Genomic DNA, 22060 nt, shown 5'->3' with positions numbered 1-22060 from the left:
CAAGCGGAGAGGAAGCAAGCAGCTGTGTTTGGCTGACAGGTGCTCTTCAGACATAAGTGTGGAAATGCATTCCATCTCCCGCCTTCCTGGGAGAGCTCTCCTAACAGGAGAGATGCCTTGCTTAGCTGGTCGAAGGGACAGAGCACTCCACTGAGAGAACACAGCCCTGCGGTGTGTCTTCAGGCAAGTCAAATGGCATCTCTGGACCGGATGCCCCATCTGCTGAGTGGGAGTTAGCACTTTGGGTGTCTATTATGAGGAATTAGCTAGATAATGGACATGAAACACTCAGCAGAGAACATAAAGGGCCATTATTGGTATTCTCATAGTCTCAGCTCTACTTCAGACATCTTGTCAAGCGCATGCGTTAGGGGCAGTCATGACTGAACTACAGCTTATGAATGCTCCCTCCATGTTACACACATCCATCTACTGGGCTTTCACAAGGCTTTTTCCCTCTTGACTGTCAGACACACACACAGAGTGCGTATGTATGTCTGTATGTCTGTATGTATGTATTGCAAACAAGCTACATTACCTTCAATCTCAGTTTCCTTATCTGTAAAATGAGATTCATAATAGCCCTTACCACCCAGGGTTGGGGCCCAAGTAAGTTAAGAACATAAAGTAAAGTACTTGGTCCACTCCCTGAGTCACAACCACAAGAATCACTATGGTTTTGCTCTGTACCCCCACCCACGCCCCCAGGCTTGGCTCTACCTGCCTGGCCTGAGCTGGGAGAGTGAAGGTGGAGGTGACTTACCGCCTCATTGGCCTGTAGTGTCTGCGTAGCTTTGACAGCAGCTGCCCTCCGGCTACGCTCTCTCCCTTCTTCCTGCTCTCCCTTCTCCTGGGTTTCTGGCACCTCCTCCTCCCCCTCCTTCCTGGGCTCTTTCACTTCCCTCTTAGGCTCCAGTCTCTCTTCACTTGGGGACTCTCTTCTGGGAGGAGGCACCCTTGGGAACTTCTGAGAAGTCTATGGGGGACAAACATGAGCTCAGTCATTCCAGAGAGCAGACTCTGAATCCAGCCAAGGCTCCACAGCACCTGCTGGTCCCGCCGCCCTGTCTTGGGCCAGGGTAGCCTCTTACACTAGAATTCCCATGGCCAGTTGGCCCAGAAACAGAGTAGTCTTGACCCTGGGTGCCCTCGGGGGGGGTGGGGGGGGGGAGAGACAGAGCCAGGGTTAGGGAGGGAGCATGCCAGCACCCACAAACCACCTGGTCTCCTGGAGAGATGCCTGGAATCTTCTGGGCACCCTTTGGGCAGGGTGACCTCAGAGTGTGCCAAGCAGGAGAACTGAGCTCCCGTTTAACTATCTGTGACATTTTCTGTATCTCTACTTCCCATATGCAATATGGGGACCAAACTACTCCCTGGTCTCAAAGTAGCATGCCACCAAGTACGGCCTTGTGACTTAGAGACAGTATCACAGCATCTGTCAAGGACGAGGTCGGGGTTAGTGATTCCCTAGACCTGGTGATCTGTGTAAAAGACAAGTTGGCCCTGTGCCTCAGAGGCCAGGCAGGCAATTACAGCGTGGAGCTGGCGTTTAGTAACAGTGTTTGGTTTTCATGTGAACTTGCCTTTCCCGGCACCTTCTATTTATAGGAAACAATACTGGTTATCTATTTATGACTGTAATATAAAGCTTCCCTTTTGAGAAAAAAAGAATGAGTTGACTCAAAAAATGAATAATGAAAGTAGTATGGTACATGAAAGAATTAGTGGTAGTGGCTTGTGTTAGGGCACAGACAGCAGAGATCATGGTGCAAGAAGGGCTAGAGCTCAGAAGTGACGTCAGCGGTTTGCTCTGAGGAGACCGGAAGGTGAAGCTGGTGCCGCTCATCAGCACTTATCACTATGACCCGGCAGCTGATATGGGAGAATTCAAAGGTTCAGGACCATGTTTCCCCCTGTCTACCATCTATAAACTCTAGGAGAGTCTGTCTGGCCTTAAGCTTCTGGTGCTACAGTCTGAGGCAACAGAGGCTGAGAAAGGACTAACCTTAACATCCACTTCAACTTCTTCCTGGGCTGACTTCTCATCCCTTGTATCCACGTCGCCGAAGGTGAGCGTTCCATTGCGGCCAATTTTCACCTGTTTCTTGTAGGTATAGTAGAACTCCACACACTGGGCCACAGTCTTGGTCTGGATCTGAATTAAAGCCAAAACGGAGGTCAGAGGGGGCTGAAGTGGCTCACCTTTCTCATCTCTGCATACTTCCCTTAGCCTTAGGCAAAAAAACCAAGGGCGGGCGGTGGTGGCAGACCCTTTAATCCCAGCCCTCAGGGGGCAGAGGCAGGCCGATCTCTGTGAGTTCAAGGTCTACAGAGGGAGTTCCAGGACAGGCTCCAAAGCTACACAGAGAAACCCTGTCACAAAAAAACAAACAAAAAACTAAACCTCAAACCCCATTTCAATGCCTGCTACACAACCAGCGTAATTAGTGGAAGCTTCTGCACCGTTTCAATGAAGGACAATAGCAAAACTACCGGGGAGATTCGACCGTGGACTAGATACCAGAGGGCTGTGCCATGAGAAGCGGCACTGGGCCAGCAAGACCTGCAGGGGCTCAGCAGCCTTGGCTGGGTCAGCATCTGCACCTGTGGTATGACTGACTGAGCTTTCTTATCCCTCATCAACTTCTCAGAGGTGCACACGGCTCCTCCTGGAGTCCTCAGGTAAAAAGGGGCTCACCACCCCAATGTCTGCTTTCTCACATGTAAACAGTAAGTAAAGTGATTCTTGAACCACGCCTCTCAACATACAGTTTACACTGCTTGCCAATGCTTAGGACAGTTTTATTTGAATATAACCCCTGTGCCCTGTACTGGGGATTGAACAAGCTAGGCAAATGCTCTACCATTAAATAGTACTCCCAACCTACCCCACCTCCTTTTTTTGAATTTTGATACAAAGTCTCATTAAGGTAACTAGGCTGGCCTTGAACTCACTTCAGTAGCCCAAGCTGGCTTTGAACTTGCAATCCTCCTACCACAGCTTCCCAAATAGCTGTGATTATAGGCCTAGACAGCCCCAAGCCCAGTTATAGCTTACTTTCAATGATTAGCTGAAACAGAGAGAATGAATAGAGAGATGTGTGTATTTCATGGTGGGTGTTTAGATGCAGATGGAGAAAGAAACCAGGATAAACGGTAAAACCAGTAAATCTCAGCAAGGCACTTTTTAAAAATTTATTTTACGTGCATTTATTATGCCAGTGTGTGGGTGTCGGGTCCCCTGGAACAGGAATTGCAGACAGTTGTGAGCTGCCATGTGGGTGCTGGGAATTGAACCCAGGTCCTCTGGAAGAGCAGTCAGTGCTCTTAACTGCTGAGCCATCTCTCCAGCCCTCAGCAAGGCATTTTTAATGGGCGTATGTGGAGTTACTCTTCTCTTCTCATTTAGTAAATGGAGAAGCACCTGGGCATCTTTCCACATTCAAAGCCGGCCCCAGTACAGCAGTGCAAACTCCCTGCATCAATCTGGGGAATGGTTTCACTGCTCTCTAGGGAGCAGTGCCAAGTAAGGAAGAGAAACGTCATGTGGGGAAGACTCAGGGAAAACCCAGAGAGGAAGCAGAAGGCCCTCCTAGCCTTGCTACTAACTGCCACCAAAAGGCTGTGCATCCTAAGGCAAGTCACTCACCTTCCTAATTTCCGTTTTTTTCATGCGTGAAGAGTATGTGGTGTGATGCTAGGACCATGAGACCATCCCTGTGGTCCTCTCAGACTGACAGCTGCCCTCCCATTTCATAGCTCTATCTGACCACTGGATTTGGTTTGAGCAATACATTCCCACATGTCCCCCAAGTCTGCACCCGCCCGCCCCTCCCCACCCCCCTTCACCCACATCTAGGCTTAAAGTCCTGTCTGGAGAGCTCAGAGGTCAGCGGAGGATCATCTGTGCAAGCTGTGGTTTTACAAAGCTGTCTCTGGAGCTACTTGATGGCAGAGATCTAACTGCAGTGATGGCTGTGACTCAGATACACTAGGCAAGCACCCTGCCATCAGGCCACTTGTTGAGTGACCACAGGACCCCTTGCTCGCCCCTGCTTACCAGCTTCTGCACCAGGAAGAAATCCTTCTTATAGATGGCGATGCCCTGGTTGAACAGCTTCCTCTCAGCTGTCTTCCAGTGATCAGAGCCTAAAGAGTAAAGAGGGCACCAGGTGTGAGTCGGGCAGGAACATAAGAACTTGCTCTGTGAGCATGACTCTGAGGCCATCCACATCTACCAGCCTCAGGAAGCCTCACTCCCCTTGCTTGTCAAACGGGAATGAACACCAGAAACTGTCTTCCCAGGTCCAAGAAGGTGGGAACAACCTTTTGAAACTCTGACTGGTACAGACAAATATGGACCTAATAGAGGCTCAACAACAGTAGCTACAATACAGCGCCTGGACTAAGACAAGCACTCCAAGGGTTAAGTTCCAGGTACCTGAAATCAGTTGATTGCACTCCCTAGGTCTCCGACCTTTGTACCCATGACTTGGGCTTTTTTTTTTTTTTTTTTTTTTTGCATGGATTGCCTACCCACTTCATGCTTCCCCTCTAAGAGCATGGGGAGTCCCAACCTGGCCTTGATATTAGTTTCCTTGCTCTGACTTCTGGCTGGTTCTCCCCATCCCCACTCCCATTCGGGGCTCTGACTCAGCACTGAGCAGAGCCCCACCGATGCTGGAAATCCCTGAGGCTCTGAACCACATGACTACCCCAGTCAGGCCCACCTGTGTAGTGATAAGTTGCCAGTGGGTGATTGTGGGGCCTCACAGGCTTCTTCAGTAGCAGCTTACTCAGTGCTTCCTGGAGGAGGAGAAGAAAGGGCTGTCAGGAAGCTGAACAGTAGCAGTGAAGGATGGAGTATCCTGGACCCAGGCAGCATGCGAAGGGCCTATGCAGGCCTCCAGGCAGAGCGAGCACTTACTCCTGCCTGGCATAACTCTATGAGACAGGACATAAGAGGGTGGCAAACTCACAGGAAGTGGGACTGCTGAGGAGTCGGGCAGTGAGGCCACCGCAGGAATGCTGGACCCCCAAAGCAAGTAGCATGGACAGAGAACGTCCTCGGTGACAATTCTGAGAGTGGGGCACCTACTGACTTAGAATCAGGGATTAGATTCAACAGTAGGACCTTGCATACCCAGCTAGGGTTTAGGCCAAACCCCAAAATCCTCTTTCTTGGCCAGAGCCCTCGTAGCTACCTCAAATCACTTTGCCAAAGCACCCTAGTACTCAGGAGGCCAAGGCAAGGTGGATGATTGTTAGAGGAAAAAGAAAGAACCCCCCCAGTAGAACTTATGCAGAAGAGTAAATGTAAATTAGTAAAATTTTATACCACCAGGCCTCGTCCTGGCAGCAGAGAGGGAGGGACCAGGACCTGCTTTCCTAAAAGACCCCCAAACCCCAAATTAATGAGGCTTTCTTACCAGGATGTCCCCCCTAGACTCATGGAGATAGTGCAGGGCCAGTTCCTGGTTGGTGCCAGCACCAGGGAAAATGCTTGAGCAGGCAGCCGTCAGCAAGTCATCCACTGGATTCCCAGGAGCATTGAAGGACAAGAGGAAAGCATGTTCAGTGCCGAACCTTGTGGGCCCCAGCCTGCCCATCCGCCCACCAGCCTGCCATGGCTGCTCCCTGGAGGTCTCTCCTTACCTTGCCTCTGTTTCTCCCAGCTGCTCTCAAGATGCTCCCATGGCTGCCACACCAAGTCCGCCTTATGGGGGTCTGCAGCTGCCAGGGCTCGGTCTCTCATCATAGGAATTTCTGCTTGGAACCGGGTACCAACATTGATCCGTCTGCAGGGGCAGAAAGGCAAGGAGTAAGGCTTCACCATGTGGAGACAAGGAACCTGACTTTCTCCCTAGGATGTGTCGGAAACAGTGCAGCTGTCAGGTGATGAATTCATGCAGCAAGGCCAAAGCTGGGTAAGCCAATCTGGTATCTGGTGTGATCAGAAAGGCAAGGCCCAGAGGCTAAAGGGTGGAAAAGCTACTCCATATCTGACTGATAAGGAGAGGTTCTTGGATGTCCCACGCCCACCCAGCTCTCCCTAGTGACAACCTGGTCCTTCCCTTTCCTCTCCTGGCAGCTTCCATACACAAACAGGCAGAGCCTGGGACAGATTACAGAAGCCCAAAGAGACTGCCTGTCTGTGTGCAGGCCTCCCAGCCTCCTCTTGCTCCAAAGCTAATCTGCAATGCATTAGGCCCACCTGGCCACCCACACGCCCATGAAGGCTGTACTTACGGTTCGATGCTCACAGGGGTGGCCTCCCCCATCACAGAGAGGACGGGCGGGGTGACTTCAGAACTATCTATGGACAAAGAGCATATTGATAAGTGACCCCTTCCTCCCTTCAGGAAACACCCCTGTCCCAGGAGGCTGTCTCGTTGGTGACTCACTGAGTACAATTGGAACTCAGGCGCCCTCTGTCCTTGCTCTGCAACCTGATGACTGTGCAACTCAGGCCCTTTATTAAATATGTGGGTGCCTCAGTTTTCACATCTGCAAAAAGGGGCTATTTCTTTCTGTCTCGTGGGAGTAATGAGAATTCTGAATTAAGTAAGAACCTAGCACGCCATGACCATTAGCCATATTGTCAGCACAACCTCCTGAGCCCAGCTCCTGCTCTCTAGGAGTCTCCAATCCACAAGCTTCAGTACAGAACTATGTTTTACTTTGGTTTTATTCTAGCCAAGAGGCTGAAGCTGGAGGCACACCAGGCAGATGATAAGGGGGTCTCTTTTATAATTATCTTTTCATTTCCTCTCGGTGATTTTTTTTTTTTTTTTTTTTTGCCTCTCTCATCCAAGTTAATCTTAAGGTCAGACTAGATCAAGGCACACCCTTACTCAAAACAAAACCTCTGTTGTTGTTTCTCTGCAGCGTTAGACAAAACCTGAAACCCTCAGCTGTTCAAGGCAGTTCCCCACGTGTCTGTACCTCCCACGGCCCAGACTCTCGACCCTCGAGGCCTACTAACCTCATGGCCCTTGTTCCCTCTGCTCAGCCCCCACTCCATGCCTTCGGTGCCCCTCCCACTCTGTAGTTCAAGCTTAACTCTGTCTCCGCCATTTTTCAAATTCTTTCCTTATCTAGCCAGGCTTCTGCAGGCTAGAAGTTTGGTGACAGCCTCGTTCCCTGGGTGCTGGCCCCACACTGCTAGGAAGTTCTGCTCTTCTGTCTCCCAGGCTTTCTAGTCAATTCCCTAATGATCCTGCACTGCACTTTCTTTAGACTAGATACCAGCATCCAAGATACATTCTTGGAGCCTGCACAGGATCCATTCAAGGTTTTACACCCAATGCGCAGCAAACACTTGTCGGGCAGACTGACATCTTGGCTGACAGTCTGCTCTCCTCAGTGATTTCCAGCACAAACCGAGCCAGGGAGAGAAACTTCCCTGTGAAGCGAAGCCTATGCCTGCCAGCATAGGGCAATTCCCATCCACAGACACCAGGAGGCACCAGAGAACCACACCATGGGTGAGCTCTGGGGTCAGAGGTTAACTGGGTGAAGAATGCACTTGTGTGATACCACTGTAAGCAATCGGTGATTCCATTTTCCAAAGGAAAGAACCGCTTACTTTGTGAAATGGGCATTTTTAGGTCTCACAACACCCAGGCCTGCTCCACAGGCCCAGGAGACTAGGTCAATCACCTAATATAAACAATATAACATCTGATTCCCAACACAACCAAGGGAGGCATCTCTTAGGTTAACCATAGGAAACTACTGTGTGTGGATCTAACAGCTGAATATCAGCAAATCCACCATCAGCCAAGAATGACTAATCTAATCCCTGCTGAATAATGAAGGAATACAGTGAGGTCTGGGCAGTTGGACTTGTACATGGGATGTGATAGAGTAAACAGTGAGACACGGTTAAGAGAATCCAAGGAGGACCACACCTTACCATGCCCTCGGGGGAGACAACAGAGATCCTTCTTCCAGCCTCCAGCCCCGCTACAACAGCCCACAGACTCCTCCCTCCACACTCCCACCACCACAGCCACGAGGTCACTCACTAGAACGGAGCAGGGTACGATGGGCACTCTTTGGCGTGATAGGAGGAGGGGCTGGGATGCTGCTGGTTGATACGATGGCATTGAAGTAGAGGCCGGAGCCTTCCCGAACGGGGCTGAGAATGGGGGGCGGGGTATAGGGGGGCAGCTCAAAGCTTCTCTCGGAGGGGTGGTCGGCTAGGCGGACGGGAGAGCGCAGATGGCTCTGGTAGGGGGTGATGTTCGAGTAGACTGGAGGGGCGATGAAAGTGCCCGCCTTGGTGGGGATGATGAGTGGCTCAGGCCGTGGCCGCTGCTTTGGTTTCCGGATGGAAGGCTCCCCCTCCAACTTGACGTTCAGGTCTTCAACCTGGAGACGGAAAACAGAACAAAGAGGCTCAGTCTTTCATGTGTCTCCAGAAACCTGAAGTCTTGACTGGAACCTGCCAATGCTATCTCTGAAACTTATCTGCCCGATGTACCCACCAAGGCAGCCTATAAGATGAGAAGGCCCCCAAATCCAGCCTATTATCTCCTCCAGGCAGATTCAGGCTAGCAAATGTCACCTAAAGGCCAGAGGTCTTTAGGTCTTAGGAGCCACCTGTTTTACATTTTGTTTAAATAAAATAAAAATTAAGGTCTGGAGAGATGGCTCAGAGGTTAAGAGCACAGACTGCTCTTCCAGAGGTCCTGAGTTCAATTCCCAGCAACCACATGGTGGCTCACAACCATCCGTTATGAGATCTGGTGCCCTCTTCTGGTGTGCAGATATACATGGAAGCAGAATGTTGTATACATAATAAATAAAATCTTTAAAAAATAAAAATTAAAAAAAAAAGAGACGAATGTCCTGTCAAAACTTAGACATTATTCTTAGCTCTAAATCTGGGTTCCAGGCCATAGCTCCCAGTCAATGCTGTAATATATGTAATAGGGAAAGAGTTCCGTTGGGAAAGGGCCCAGACGCTCTACTATTTAGAAAGATCTATCACCTTTGCTGGTTACTTAAAACAACGGATTTCCCGTGTACATCTACACTCTTTTATAAAAAAGACTGAATTTGTTTTTATTTATGTATGTGTCAGAGGCTAGCCCACGCATGTTGTCAGAGGCTGGCCTCCCTAGCTCACACTTTGTCTCTATGGTATGCCTTATGGGCTTCTATACAGAATAGAAAGCAGGGCTGTCAAGATATAGCCTAACACTCTCAAAAGAGAAGCAGACAGCTGTCATGGGTGAGCAGCTCTTAAAACATCTCTGGGTGCACAGTAAACCAAGTCAGTCATGTGGACTGAGGCTATCCCTGCTCCAGGGATCCAGCCTAGGGGCCCTCTGCTTCTGAGGCCCTAGCATGACCTCTACTCCTTCCTGTGTGCCCTTGTCTCCCTTCTACTAATTAGGATGAACTGAGAACATTCATTCATCCCTCTGCCTTTAGGGGAACAGTGACGACACAGGGAAAAAAAAAAACAAATTGCAGTAGAGCTATGCTGGCTGTCAACCCAACACAAGCCAAACATCTAGGAAAAGGGAGGAGCTGCCTCCATTAGACTGGCCTGACTACAGGTCTCTGGGGCATGTTCTAACTGCTAATCGATGTGTGAGGGCCTAGCCCACTGTGGGCAGTCCACCCCTGGGTGGGTGCTCCTGTGTTAAGGCAGGCTGAACCAGACGGTGGTGGCACACGCCTTTAATCCCAGCACTCAGTAGGCAGAGGCAGGCAGATCTCTGTGAGTTTAAGGCCAGCCTGGAGCAAGTGCCAGGAGAGGCTCCAAAGCTACATAGAGAAACCCTGTCTCGAAAAAAAAAAAAAAAAAAGACTGACTGTATCTGATAAGGCTGTGAAAACTGGGTAAAGATTAAACATGTATTCACTAGACCCTTCTCTGTTTTTATGCATGATTGGGAATGTCAATAGTACAATGAAACATAAACAAGTAACAAAATATAAGCGTCCCCCCAGCTACAGAATGAGAGTCCAGAAAGCAGACAACCTTGGGCTAACTATCCTACAGTATCTCAAAGTAATCGTGAAGCCCTCTGGTGTAGCAGAAACCCTCACAGGCAGAAACTCATGATGCAATCCAGGGTCAGCTTTGCCATTACCCAGTTGCATGACCTTAGTTCAGTGCTCAGGTTTGCAGACGTTGGCAGGCTCCTTCCTACACACTCTCAAGACAAGCTGCCAGGCCTTGACTTCCAACTTCTAACACAAACTGATGATGGAGGTGGAACCTAGGACCTGAACATGTTAGGCAAGTGCCCTACCAATGAGCTGTATCAAGTCACCAGTGGTATGGCTGGAGATCATTTGCATCCGAAGCATGCACTCGTGGGGGTTTAATCCTCAAAGCCTCATATCAACAGTATTAAGAAGGTGGAAATTGAAGTCCAGATGGTGTTTGGAAGCAGGAAGGTGATTGATTAGGTTTAGATAAGGTCATTACAGCAGAGCCACCATTGTTGAATCCTGAGTGGCCTCAGAGGAATACAGAGCCCATAGACATAGGCAGACACATGTGTTCCCTATCTTTTTCTCTGTGGGGCTCTGCAATTATCTTGAAACTCTGCCTGCAAGATGATTATCACCAGAAAAAGGCCCCTGGACTTTGTACCTCTAGAACAACAAGCCTAACGAAAACTCTTCATTATGTTAGCCTGCCTCGTGTGTTTGTTTATAGGGATGAAAAAAACAGACTAATACAGTCTCTGGACTTTTCTGGACCTGTTTCCCCACATATGAAATGGAGGTGCTGACTAGGTAGCTGCCCAGGCTCCTTCCTACCCACTCTCAAGACAAGCTGCCAGGCCTCAACTTCCAGCCTTTAACACAAACATTCCCCTTTACCCAACCATATAGCCCCAAGACCTCAGAGACCTGATAAGCTTGAATGAATTACTTCACAATAATCTTATGGAAAAGAGGCATGCAGGTTAGCTCTCCAACCCAATAAACGGGAAATTTGAACTGAATAGAAAAGACATACCCAAAGATTCAGAACAAGCAGCTTGACAAAGAGTTACAGACCTAAGACCCGGGGTGGGCATGGGGTCAAACAGATGAACACAATATCTGAGCAGCCTTAAGTCTGTAGGCGAATTCCATTACTGCAAGAAGCACCTGAGAGGGGGGACGAGGCTAAGGACTAAGAGTTTTAACAACTTCAAGAGCTAGCAGAATAAAGACTGTGGCTCAGAATGAAGGTAAGTGCAAATAAGCTTGTCCTTACCGGGAATAAAGCTTACACCACTCCATCTGTTTCTGATTAAGTAAAAGTGACTCTGGATCACCAGGCCCCTTTGCTAGCCACCAGAAGACAAGATAAATGCCCCTTTGAAGAACAGAATTGGTGGAACCTAGACACACTGACACAGAGACACACAGACACACACATTCTCACACGCACGCATGCACTGGCTTTTCAAGTAAATTTTAACAATTGGCCATGAAGCCATGGCTTCAGATCTGGCAAATAAAACAGCATATAAAGATGAATTCTTGAGTTGGGTGGTAGTGGTGCAAACCTTTAATCCCAACAATCAAGATGACAGAGACAGGCAGATCTCTGTGAGTTTGAGGCCAGCCTCATCTACAGAGGGAGTTCCAGGACAGCCAGGGCATTACACAGAGAAACCCTACCTCAAAACACAAACAACAAACAAAACAAAGATGAATTCTTCTAGAAGGTGGAAAGATATTACAGAAGGCTTTAGAATGATGTCTAAGGTGGGGAGATGTTAACAGCAATATTGAAAGGAAAGATTTCATAGAAAAAAAAATAAGTACAGGAGGGCTGGGGAGATGGCTCAGCAAGGAAAGTATTTGACACTCAAACATGAGGATCTGAGTTTGGATCCTCAGAACCCACATAAAAAAAGCCAGATATGGTGACAAACATCTGTAATCCCAAAGCTTGGGAGGTGAAGACAGGAGGATCCCTGGGGCCTGCTAGCCAGCCAGTATAGCTGAAGCATCAAGGTCCAGGTTCAGTAAGAGACCCCAGCTCAAAAAACCAAGGTGAAAAGTAATTGAGAAAGACATCCTCTGGCCATCATAGCTGCACATACACAAGCATGCACATCTGTACACATGTGCACACATATACACTCTAACACACAAGCACTGAGTTATTTATTCATTTTTGAGATATCCAGAGCTAAGATAGTAGAAAAATAAAACCAATATTAGGGGTCTGGAGAGATGGCTCAGCAGTTAAGAGTACTGATTGCTCTTCCAGAGGACTTGGTTCAATTCCTAGCACACACATGGTGGCTCACAATTAACTGTAACTCTAGTCCCAAGGGACCCGACGCCCTCTTCTGGCTCCCATTGGCACTACACCCATACACGGTATATAGACATACAAGCAGGCAAAACATCCATTTACATAAAAATAGATAAAAGTAAATAAATGAGGAAGAAAAAGAAGCAATAGAAATATTAGGAGTAGCTTTGGGATGGGAACTGGTACAAAGAGCTCCTGACCTAGCTTTCATTGCACAGTTCCAAAAGAAGCTGTGGCTGGGTCACTCTGTAGAGATCCAGGTAAGATGCCTACTAAAATAACCACTAAAAGAGAAGTAATTAAGTATATAACTAATACGTTGTTAACAAAGGAGAAATGGGAATGACAATCCCAGTCAATTTAAAGCATAGGGGTGGGGGACAGATCATAGCAAAGGCAGGATGATGTAAGCAGAGAGCTAAGAGCAGGCGACAGAGGTTCAACCAGGTATATAAGTAATTACATTAAGTAGAGATTCTATCAGTGGAGGCGAACTCCATACAAACAGTAGAATGGCTGTTGCCAAGGGTTGTAGCTGTAGTGAGGATTGGGAAAATGATCAAAGGAAACATAATTTCAGTAAAAAACAGAGATATAAATTCAGGAGGCCTATTGTACAACATGATGGCTTTCATTACTAACTGTATTAATTTATTTCTCTTAGAAATATTGCTAAGAGACCAGACCTTAAATTTCTCACCACAAAAAAAGGTGGGGGGATGTGAGGTAATGACTATGCTAATTAGCTTGGTTTAGCAGGTCTACTACATACACACACACACACACACACACACACACACACACACATATATAACATCATACTGACTACATACACACACACATATATATAAAACATATTTAGACCATGCATGCAATTTTTATTAATGAGTAAATAGAAAAATGAAAATTGTATTGGTGTTCTTCTTAAAAGACAAAGGTTGGTTGTTAGGCTAGAAAATGGCAAACCGCCATTGTATGCTACTTGAAAATATTCCTGAAGGATACAGAGAAGATGAAAGTGGAAGGAGAGAAAGATACGTGCTGCCAACACTCATCAAAGGAATGCTAAACACCAAAAGATGCTAAAGATGAAAAGAAGCCTCTCACACTCTCATCCAGGTCTAAATGCGCACACACCCCAACATCCTATCAAGACATACAAAACCAATGACAGAGGTAAAAGAAAAAATACAACCACAGTGTTAGTGGGAGACTTAAGGTGCTTAGCTCAGAAGTGAACAGAACAAGTGAACACTTCTACACCCCAGGAGGTAGCTCAGCCGCCTTCACCAGAGGCCATCAAAATGTCCTGACCTTCAGCAAAAAAAGGTTCGCATCCTAGATTCTCCTCAGTAACCACAAACTTCAAGCATGAAACTCATACGCACTAGTACCTTAGTACAGGTCTGATTTGGAAAATAAAACAGTATCTCCCTGACAAGTGGGAAGATGGATTAGTGGTTGACAGCATTGGGTCCAGGGTTCTAGTCCCAGTACCTACATGGTGGGTCCTACTTTCCATAACTACAGTTCTAGGGGCTCTGATGCTGTCTTTGGATTCTAAGGGCATCACACGCACGTGGTAAACAGACATAAACAAAGAAAACAGTCTCTCCCTGGGTTCCTCAAAGCACCTATTGCTCCCCTTGGAGTCTTTGGAGCTAGAAGCTCTGGCACTCGAGGACATTGGTGAACAGCCTCATACCTGAGCTGCAGCATCCGTCCCAGGGACTCGTGACCGCCTGCGGGTCACGATGACCGATGGCTTGTGCTCAGCGGGGTACTGTTCAAGACCCTTCCCATCCTCGTCGGCACTTCCCACTTGGGCCACCTCAGCTGGATCCACCGCCCGCACAGGGACAGACACCGGGATGATGAGGGGCACCATCCCACTCTCCTCGCGTGCTCGCTTGGCAGCTAAGGCAGGCTCAGAAAACTCCACTCCACATTTGGCAGTTGAGGCCAGCACACTTTTCCGTTTCTCCTCAGAGCCATTGGCATCCTGGAGAAGAGGGAGATTGGGGGAGGCGGTGAGGTTCAGAAGGCGAGTCCCGGTTTGCTGCCTCCCACACCCGTTCAATCCAGCAACTCAACCACCCACTCAATGATCTTTGACAACCTGGCCTTTCCTGAGCCACCCCTCTTCCGATGCATTTCAGACAGTCTCCATAGCCTCCTTCTGCCGGGTTGTGCCACCCAGGCCTGAAGCAGGCCATTCCAAGAGGTCATTTCAGTCCGCTAATAGCTTCAGATGCTTAGCATCTAGCATGCAGGGTGTGACATCTAACAAAGCCTCTTGCTCTGGCAAGATCAAGGGAGGTCTTTGCAGCTATCTCCTCACAGGTGTCTGACTGGAGTGAAGACCCTAAAATTCTGTAGCCTCCTGTATGACAACCTGGACCTAAAGACAACAGTGGCTGCAACTTCTCAGGAAGGATAGAGTAAATGAGGATCAAACGGGAGGAGTCTATCCGGACTTACTCGGTCCTGCAAATTCCCAGTTGGCTCAGCTTTACAGAAACCTGGGACAGGTGAGGTGACCTACCCTTGCTGTTGCGTTTGATAAGAAGTCACTTTTGAGCAAGTATAAAATAAAACTGAAACCCCAAAGTGCTCAAATTCTGTTTGGTTTTCCTCCCTTTCTGCCTTTAAAAAAATGAACTTTATTCCAATGGATTTATAGCCGACTGAACAAACCTGTTTTAGATCACAGTTAACGATTTTGACCTGTGTCACCTCAGTAACCACCAGCACATCCCTGAATCGTAGAATACTGGCTCCCAGACCCCTACTCCCAATCCTCAAGTTCTACACAAAGAAGCCAACAACCTCCATATGGAGAAACCACAGCATCCCTGCAGGTATGGGTGCCTCAAACTGCCCTATAAACCTAGCATTGCCAGGTGGTGGTAGCAGCAGAGGCGGGGGCACACACTTGGGAGGTAAGCGGATCTCTGTGAGTTCAAGGCCATCCTGGTCTATAGAGCAAGTTCCAGGACAGCTGAGAAACCCTGTTGGGGCGGGGAGGCTAGCATCATTTATTTCCCACTCCACCCCAGACCCTGCCTGATACCAGCTGCAGTCCTCATTCTCACCTGCAATGAGGCCAGCTCCACTGCCTTCTGGGCCAGCGTCAGCAAATTAGCCTCCTGGGACGCCCTGCGCCTCCGTCTTGTGCTCTGGATCACCCCACCTCGAATCATCTGCCCACAGTCCCCCAGGCCCCCAGCCCTCATGGCCTCCTCGTTACCCATGGGAGGAGCCTCCCGCTCCCGACCGTTGGGTGCTAGTCTTTCCCCATCAGCCAGCAGCTGTGACTCCCTTAGTTCTAATGGGAAGCCCAGGGCTTCTGGGTGGGGCTGCCCCAGGGAGCCTGGTGGTGGCTGCTGAAGAGGCCAGGGATGAAGGAACAGATTGCCTGTGGGCTCCTGCCCAGGTTGGGTGCCAGCTCCATCGAGGGCATTGGAAGGCAGAATCCCCTCCTTGGACAGACGGCGGGAGCGACGTGGGAAGGCCATCTGGGGTTGAGGTAACACAGGCTGTGGGGCAGAATCCTGCAGGAGGGCCTTGCGCAGTTCTGGGTTCATATCTGGGTTGTGAGGAAAAGGGTAAGGGGCCATGTTGTGATGAGCCAGGTGTGTCTGTCCCAGTGGCCCACCAGGTGCCAGGCCAAAGTCCTGGGCTTGCTGCGAAGGTGGCTGATGCATGGGATAGAAGTTCTCAAACAGTTGCATCTGAGACATGGCTGCCGGTTGCTGCTGCGGCGGCTGCTTCTGAGGCGGGAAGGAGGCGGTAGGGTTAGAGGGCTGCGGGCCCTGTCGGAAGACCTGGCGGTTCATCTGGTGGCCAAATGCCAGCTGGAAGGGTTGCAAGGGCAGTGTCTGGTTTGGGGGTTTCTTGGCTCCATGGAAAGAGTTCAAGGGTGCTTGGGGCCTCCCCACCTCGAGCTGCATCTTCTGTGGCACCATGGGCTGCACTGTATTTCCATAGTGATCCAGCTGTGGACCCCCAGGTTTGCTCCCCTTCAATGCCTCGGGGTGGTTATAGTAGGGAGAGACCCCCACACCTGGATGAGGGCTCCCTTTGGGTCCACTGTAGAGGGGCAGGTGGTTCCATGCAGGGTGGGGTGGAGGCTGGCCAGGTTGTTGCTGCCAGCCACTGTCACTAATGCCTCCTCCACGCTCTAGGCCCCGCCCTGGAGCCATCACAGAGTTGGGCCACTTTACTTGGGCTTGCTGGGACAACATGGTTGCCGTGGTCCGCTCAGATCCGTACACCACAGAGTTCAGCAGAGTCAGGCTGTTGGGAGGAGGCAGCTCCACAGGCTGGGTGGTGGAGGCAACACCTGCTGCTTCGTGGGCCTCGTACTGTTCCTCCTTTGCTCTGAGGGACTGTGGTGGAGCTTTCAGGGGTGGTGGCTGTTCCTTGGAAGCTGGATCCTGGTCCCCGAAAGGGCAACGCTTGCGCTTATTCTGAGCCTTGGGCTGGGCCTGGAGGTTCATGGTGTGGCCAACTGAGCCCTGGCAATGAGATCCCCTTCAGCAGCTGCCCATCCCTCAGGAGAAGGTCCTGCTGGAAGCCTGGCTCCAGTCCCAGTCCCGTAGCCAGTGAGGACAGAAGAGGGGCAGAGGAAAACACAGGAGCCAAGAAATGTCCGCCGGTCCTTCCTCTCCTGGAGAGGCTCTTGAGCTCAGCTACACGTCCCCAATCATGATGCCGCACCAGGTCCTGGAGCCTGCAGAGGAAAAGCAGAGACAGCCATCAGCCACAGGATCCCTGGGTATCAGCACCAGTGTCCCCCTGCCTCAGGTCACAGAAGAGCACTGTACATAGGGGCCAGGAGTGCAGCAGAATCAGTAGTCTCCTTAGGTATACTGTCACCCTCCTTCTGGCTAGACTCCAAGGCTGCTGCATTTGGGTGTGTAATTTGTGCCCTGTAAAACAACACAGGCCGAGGGACCAGGTGGAGTTGACATGTAGCCTAAGCCCCAAAGCAAACTGAGAAAGGGGAAAACAAAGGTCAAACTAAGAACCTTGTCCTATTAAACTAAGTTCCAGCACTGAGCAGCTCCGGCCTGGTCCTCCTTACTCATCTGTCTGTCTACACAAAAGCCCCTGACCCAGAAGAATCTTCCCCAGGCCACCGCCATCTCTAACACTCCCCTGGAAGACAAAGGAACTTAGGGAACAGTGACTATTCCCAGGATGCCCACCCATCCTTTGTAGCCACACCAGGCTCTTGCAAAGCTAGGGCCCAGAGAGCTAGGCTTGCAGCCTTTTATGCTGAGGCATGTAGGTGAGGCCCCACCCCTGGGAAGAGCTGCTGGGTGGGGCTCTGGCTGCCAGAGTCTTTCTCAAACTAGCACAGAACCTGTTTTGCAACCCTGGCTGGATAGGGGCCCAATTTAGTCTAGTAGCTAGCTGGTCAGCAGCTGCTGCAGGCTGCCACCTCCTTCAAGTCCGCTGCTAAAGAGCAGCTGTCTAAAGTAGAATCTAGCTAAAATATGAAGGGTGCAGAGTTCTAGAACTTAGGTACCCACGACTTTCCGAGATGTAAAGTGCTCAGTGTTCTGCTTTACCATAATTTGGGGGATAGGGTAGCTGGAATGGGGACTTTATATGTGCTTACCACATGTTGTGGGCGTGAGTCAGACTAGACTCTCCAACCCCCTTTAACTTTGATGTTTACGACGACTGTTTGGTTTGGTTTTTCGAGACAGGGTTTCTCTCTGTAGCCCTGGCCGTCCTGGAACTCTCTTATAGACCAGACTGGCCTCGAACTCACAGAGATCCACCTGCCTCTGCCTCCTAAGTGCTGGGATTAAAGGCGTGTGACACCACTGCCCAGCTGTTTAGGACGATTGACATTGCTACAGAACAGAATCCAGGCCTGTATTTTACAACATGCATAGCTGCTTGCTGTATTTCATTTCTTTAGTTTGTTTTTTCTTCCTGGGAATTTAGTAGGAATATAGCAGCCCACCTCTTCCCCAAGATTCTGGCCTTGGGTCTCTAAGGTAGGAAGATTAGGGGCGGACAAAGATGAATCTGCAGATCCTGGTAAGTTCTGAATGCAACAGACATTATGTTAGCAGGTGGGGCAGTTCCCAGAAAACCAGCAGGGAACAGACCAGGCGTCACAAGCCCTGCCCACACCTAGCCGGGTTCCCCTCCCAGACACACCATGCTATCGCGGCTCTGCACGCTTCCGAAGCAGCTCCAACTCTGGCTCCGGGACTGGCCTGCCTGACTCACTGGAGGCCCCCTCCCTCTCTTTCACTTTCACCCAGCACCCAGAAGGGGAGTAACTTCCTCCTCCATTTCCTTCCTCGGCTCCTGGGCCCTGAAGACAGTGCAAGCCACCAGCCTGTGCTCTTCTGTTGTTTTCATGTGCGTATAAATTGCAGGGAAAGAGGGACAGAGAGGGTACTGAGGCACCCTAGCCCCAGCAGGACAAGAGCTCAGAGCAGAGGGCCAGAGCAACAAGCTTTTTAAACAAATCTTTCTCTTGCTTTTTAAACCCCCCTTTCTTGGGCAACCAGACCAATTCACAGCAGAGAACCAAAGGCAGAGAGGGAAAATCCCCCTGGGGTCTCCATGAAGCTGAAAGGGTGGGACTGAAGACTTCCACCTCTCGGAGTGAGACCCAAGCCCGGCAAACTAGAAATACGCATGTGTCTGCAGCAAGGCAAGGCAGAGGAAGAAAGGACACGTGAGAGGGGAGGAGACAGAGGAGACAGGACAGAGGGAAGCCCAGCAGGCCACGTGCCTCTAGGGGGCTGCAAGCTCAGGGATGCTCACATTCATTTGTGGGAGCCATTATGGGCTTGGGGGGGCCTGGAATAGGGAGGCCCACGTGGCAGGCAGGCATGGGTGCACGTGCAGACATGTCCCTGTCGGAGGGGGCCTAGGCAGGGGAATGGCTATTCAATGCCTGGTGAAGGGTTTGGAGGACATGAGGTGGAGTCTGTGGAGAAGAACTCCAGGGTTTGGTGGCTACTGCCCAGAGATCTGTGGGGGTGGCAGGGGAGATAGTAAGTCAGAAGGTGGGATCAGCTGCCCTGTTCCCTATCCTGCACACATGGGAGAGCCCACCATCCAGCATACCACAATAGGAGACTGCTTCCTTAGAACACATCGGAGGAGGGGCTGGTTGCGGGGGGGAGGCAGAATCAACACCGATAAGCTTCTTGCTGCAGAGATCTCCACCACTTTGCCCTTCCTGCACTACAAGCAGGCCACAAACATACAGGCCTAAGAGAAGAGAGCACTTGGGACCGATGGGGAATAGGAAGGGCCACCTAGGCAGCCAAACTCTAACCCAAACAGTAACAATACGGCCTGCCTGCACCAGGAGGGTCCAAAGTATTTCATATTTTTTTAAAGCCTGTTATCAAGCACGGATATTTTAGCTCCCATTTTGTAGGTGAGCTGGGTAAGGCTTACAGGAACAAGGTAATTTGCCTGTGGTCACACATGATTATGTCACCAGGACTTGAAGTCAGGCATGACTCAAGATTAAGTCCTCAACACACACCACTCTGATAAGTTCACCTTTCTTTGGGCCCAGGGCAAGGGCTTGCTGGACAGAGACAGCCTCTTCACTAGCTCCAGAATAGAGCTCCTACTTCTATTTGAGCTCTGGCAGGTAACCTCCTCCCACTCTCTGCAAACATAACTGAGACCCTCAGTCGTAGGAGAGGCAGGAAAGGGGCCTCACCAAAGACGCAGCAGGTGTAAGGTCAGTTGCAGGAGTCATGGCACTGGCTAAGCTGGCCCACCCTATGCCTAGGTTCTCTCACACTGGCACCTCTGACCCCAGCTCAGTCTTGGTTGTTGTGGGGCTTTCAGCTCTCAGAGTACCCTGGCACCTCCCACCCTCGCAAGTCACAGACCCGAGCCACTTCCTCTCAGTTTTTCCTGTCACACCCTCACTTTCTTCAGTCCCACAGGTGTAGGTCAGCCTGACCTTCCTCACAGTGAGGAAGAAGGAAACCAACTTCTCCAAAGGCTGCCAGTCAATGGGCCAAATCCCCAAGATTCAAGAAGAGGGTGTAAGGAGGAAGCCTGGCCAGCAGGCCACCCCTGGGACCCCAGGGTCTCTGACGACGGATGCAAGAACACAGAAGAAGGAAGCCCGCAGCCACCATGGGGCCCAAACACTGCAACCACTTTGTCAGTCTATGTGACTGCCTGTCACGCTCCCTTCTGTGGTCCCATCCCCTAGGAGCCTCTCGGCGGCAACCAATCTGACCAAAGAGCTGCAGGTCTCCCCTAGGCTGAAAACAAAGCCAGTGTCACTGTCAGTGGCCTGGGCCCAGGCCCAGTGAGGCTCTCAGAAAGATCTATAATGAAAAATACTTTCTACAGAATGGGGGGGGGGGTTGCACCAAGAAGAAAGCAGTGCTGAACCCACAAATGGGTTTCACAGACACATGAGAAGGTTCTAGAATGTCCTTGGGAGTGCTCTGTGCTAATGGTCACTACACTCTAAAGGGACAGCAGCTCCTCAAGTGGCATAGCAGCCTACCTGAAGGCCCAACTGTGACTGGGCCATCCACGAGAATCTACTGGGCCCTTCAACGCACGGGAGAAGGACCCATTGTGGCCACTCATCAGTCACCTGGGCCATTCAATTTGTTCATCTGAGATATAAGACTCTGTGAGTCACAGAGACCAGGAAGCAGGTACCCAGCTTGATCCAGGGTCACAGGGGCTCAACTCTGAAATGAAGAGAAAAGCCAGCTAGAAAGCCCTCCTAGCCGTTAGGGGGCTAAAAGTTCCGACTCCAAACTATTTTGAGGCAGAGTCTTACTATGTAGCTCAGGCCAGCCTTGAACTCTAGACCCTCTTACCTTAGCCACCCGAGTACTGACATTACAGATATGTGCTGCCACCCTCAGGTCCAAGTCCTACGAGTCCAGCTCAAGGAAGCAGGGAAAATCACAGCTTGGGGTCTCCCACCAACTAAAACACAAACGGGGTACTCTACTATACCCTGAACTCCAAGCAAGTCATATCTCTGAGCTCTGAACAGGCTGCCTTGGGGCAAAGTCTGAACTACCTACCCTGTCCCAAAGTCCCCAGACTCTGGCTCCTGCTGGCTGTCCTAACACTTCATGCATAAAGGATATGGTCAGGCTCATCAACCTACTTTTCCACGGTGCTTCGAGGTTTCTGATCAGGCTGTGTCCTGCATGGCCACCCTTTGCATCTGACCACGACCCTCCCTCTCATCCTTTAGCTTCCTCTGGGAAGCTCACTGACAAGGCCGGAAGAGGGACTCTGCAGGGAGCTCGTCATGTTGCCTGACCCCACCACACACTTGTGTGCCTGGTTCCTCATCGCTGGTGCACACCCTTGGGCCTTGACACTCCATCTGGAACTGCCTAGTGGGATGTTCATTCAAGACTGCTTCCAGGATTTGCACTTTAGAACTGACCCAATCGAAAGTGCTCACAGCCAGGTATCCAGACTAGGGTCCTGCCCAGACTGAGGCCAGTTTATCTCCCTGATAGACAGCAGAGCTCCCCAGGCTGCTGAGGCGATAGAAAGGGCCCACGTTAGCTCTCCTGACAACACACACACAGGGTGCATGTCCTCTCCAACAAAGCTGAACACAAGTCCATCTCCAGTGGCCGGCCCATGAGTCATTTGCTCCTGGACCATCATTCACTGCCCCGGACAACATGCAAGCTACCTGGAAAAGTACCAGCTCGCCTGCCCCCAAGGCTTCTCACCCCTTTCTGGGCCACGGCAAGGAAC

General features: G+C 50.3%; 1 protein-coding gene across 5 annotated transcripts in view; it reads right to left on the bottom strand.

The window, feature by feature from the left end:
* Mideas (mitotic deacetylase associated SANT domain protein) overlaps positions 1–22060 on the bottom strand; it is a 64586-nt gene that overhangs the window by 4635 nt on the left and 37891 nt on the right. For 4 of the 5 annotated variants that reach the window (XM_027418477.2, XM_027418476.2, XM_027418478.2 and 1 more), the window contains 10 exons: positions 15391–17030; positions 14001–14297; positions 8034–8379; positions 6253–6319; positions 5659–5801; positions 5433–5536; positions 4734–4809; positions 4064–4152; positions 2009–2158; positions 764–976 (listed from right to left, as the gene is read on the bottom strand). In XM_027418477.2, the coding sequence (XP_027274278.1) occupies positions 764–976; positions 2009–2158; positions 4064–4152; positions 4734–4809; positions 5433–5536; positions 5659–5801; positions 6253–6319; positions 8034–8379; positions 14001–14297; positions 15391–16797 (2892 nt within the window). In that variant the 5' untranslated portion in view covers positions 16798–17030. The remainder of the gene's footprint in view (positions 1–763; positions 977–2008; positions 2159–4063; positions 4153–4733; positions 4810–5432; positions 5537–5658; positions 5802–6252; positions 6320–8033; positions 8380–14000; positions 14298–15390; positions 17031–22060) is intronic. The other variant, XM_027418479.2, reaches the window with a different exon arrangement.

Source organism: Cricetulus griseus, chromosome 5, assembly GCF_003668045.3.
Source record: "Cricetulus griseus strain 17A/GY chromosome 5, alternate assembly CriGri-PICRH-1.0, whole genome shotgun sequence".
Classification (NCBI taxonomy): Eukaryota; Metazoa; Chordata; class Mammalia; order Rodentia; family Cricetidae; genus Cricetulus; species Cricetulus griseus.
This window is presented reverse-complemented; position numbering and strand designations above follow the sequence as displayed.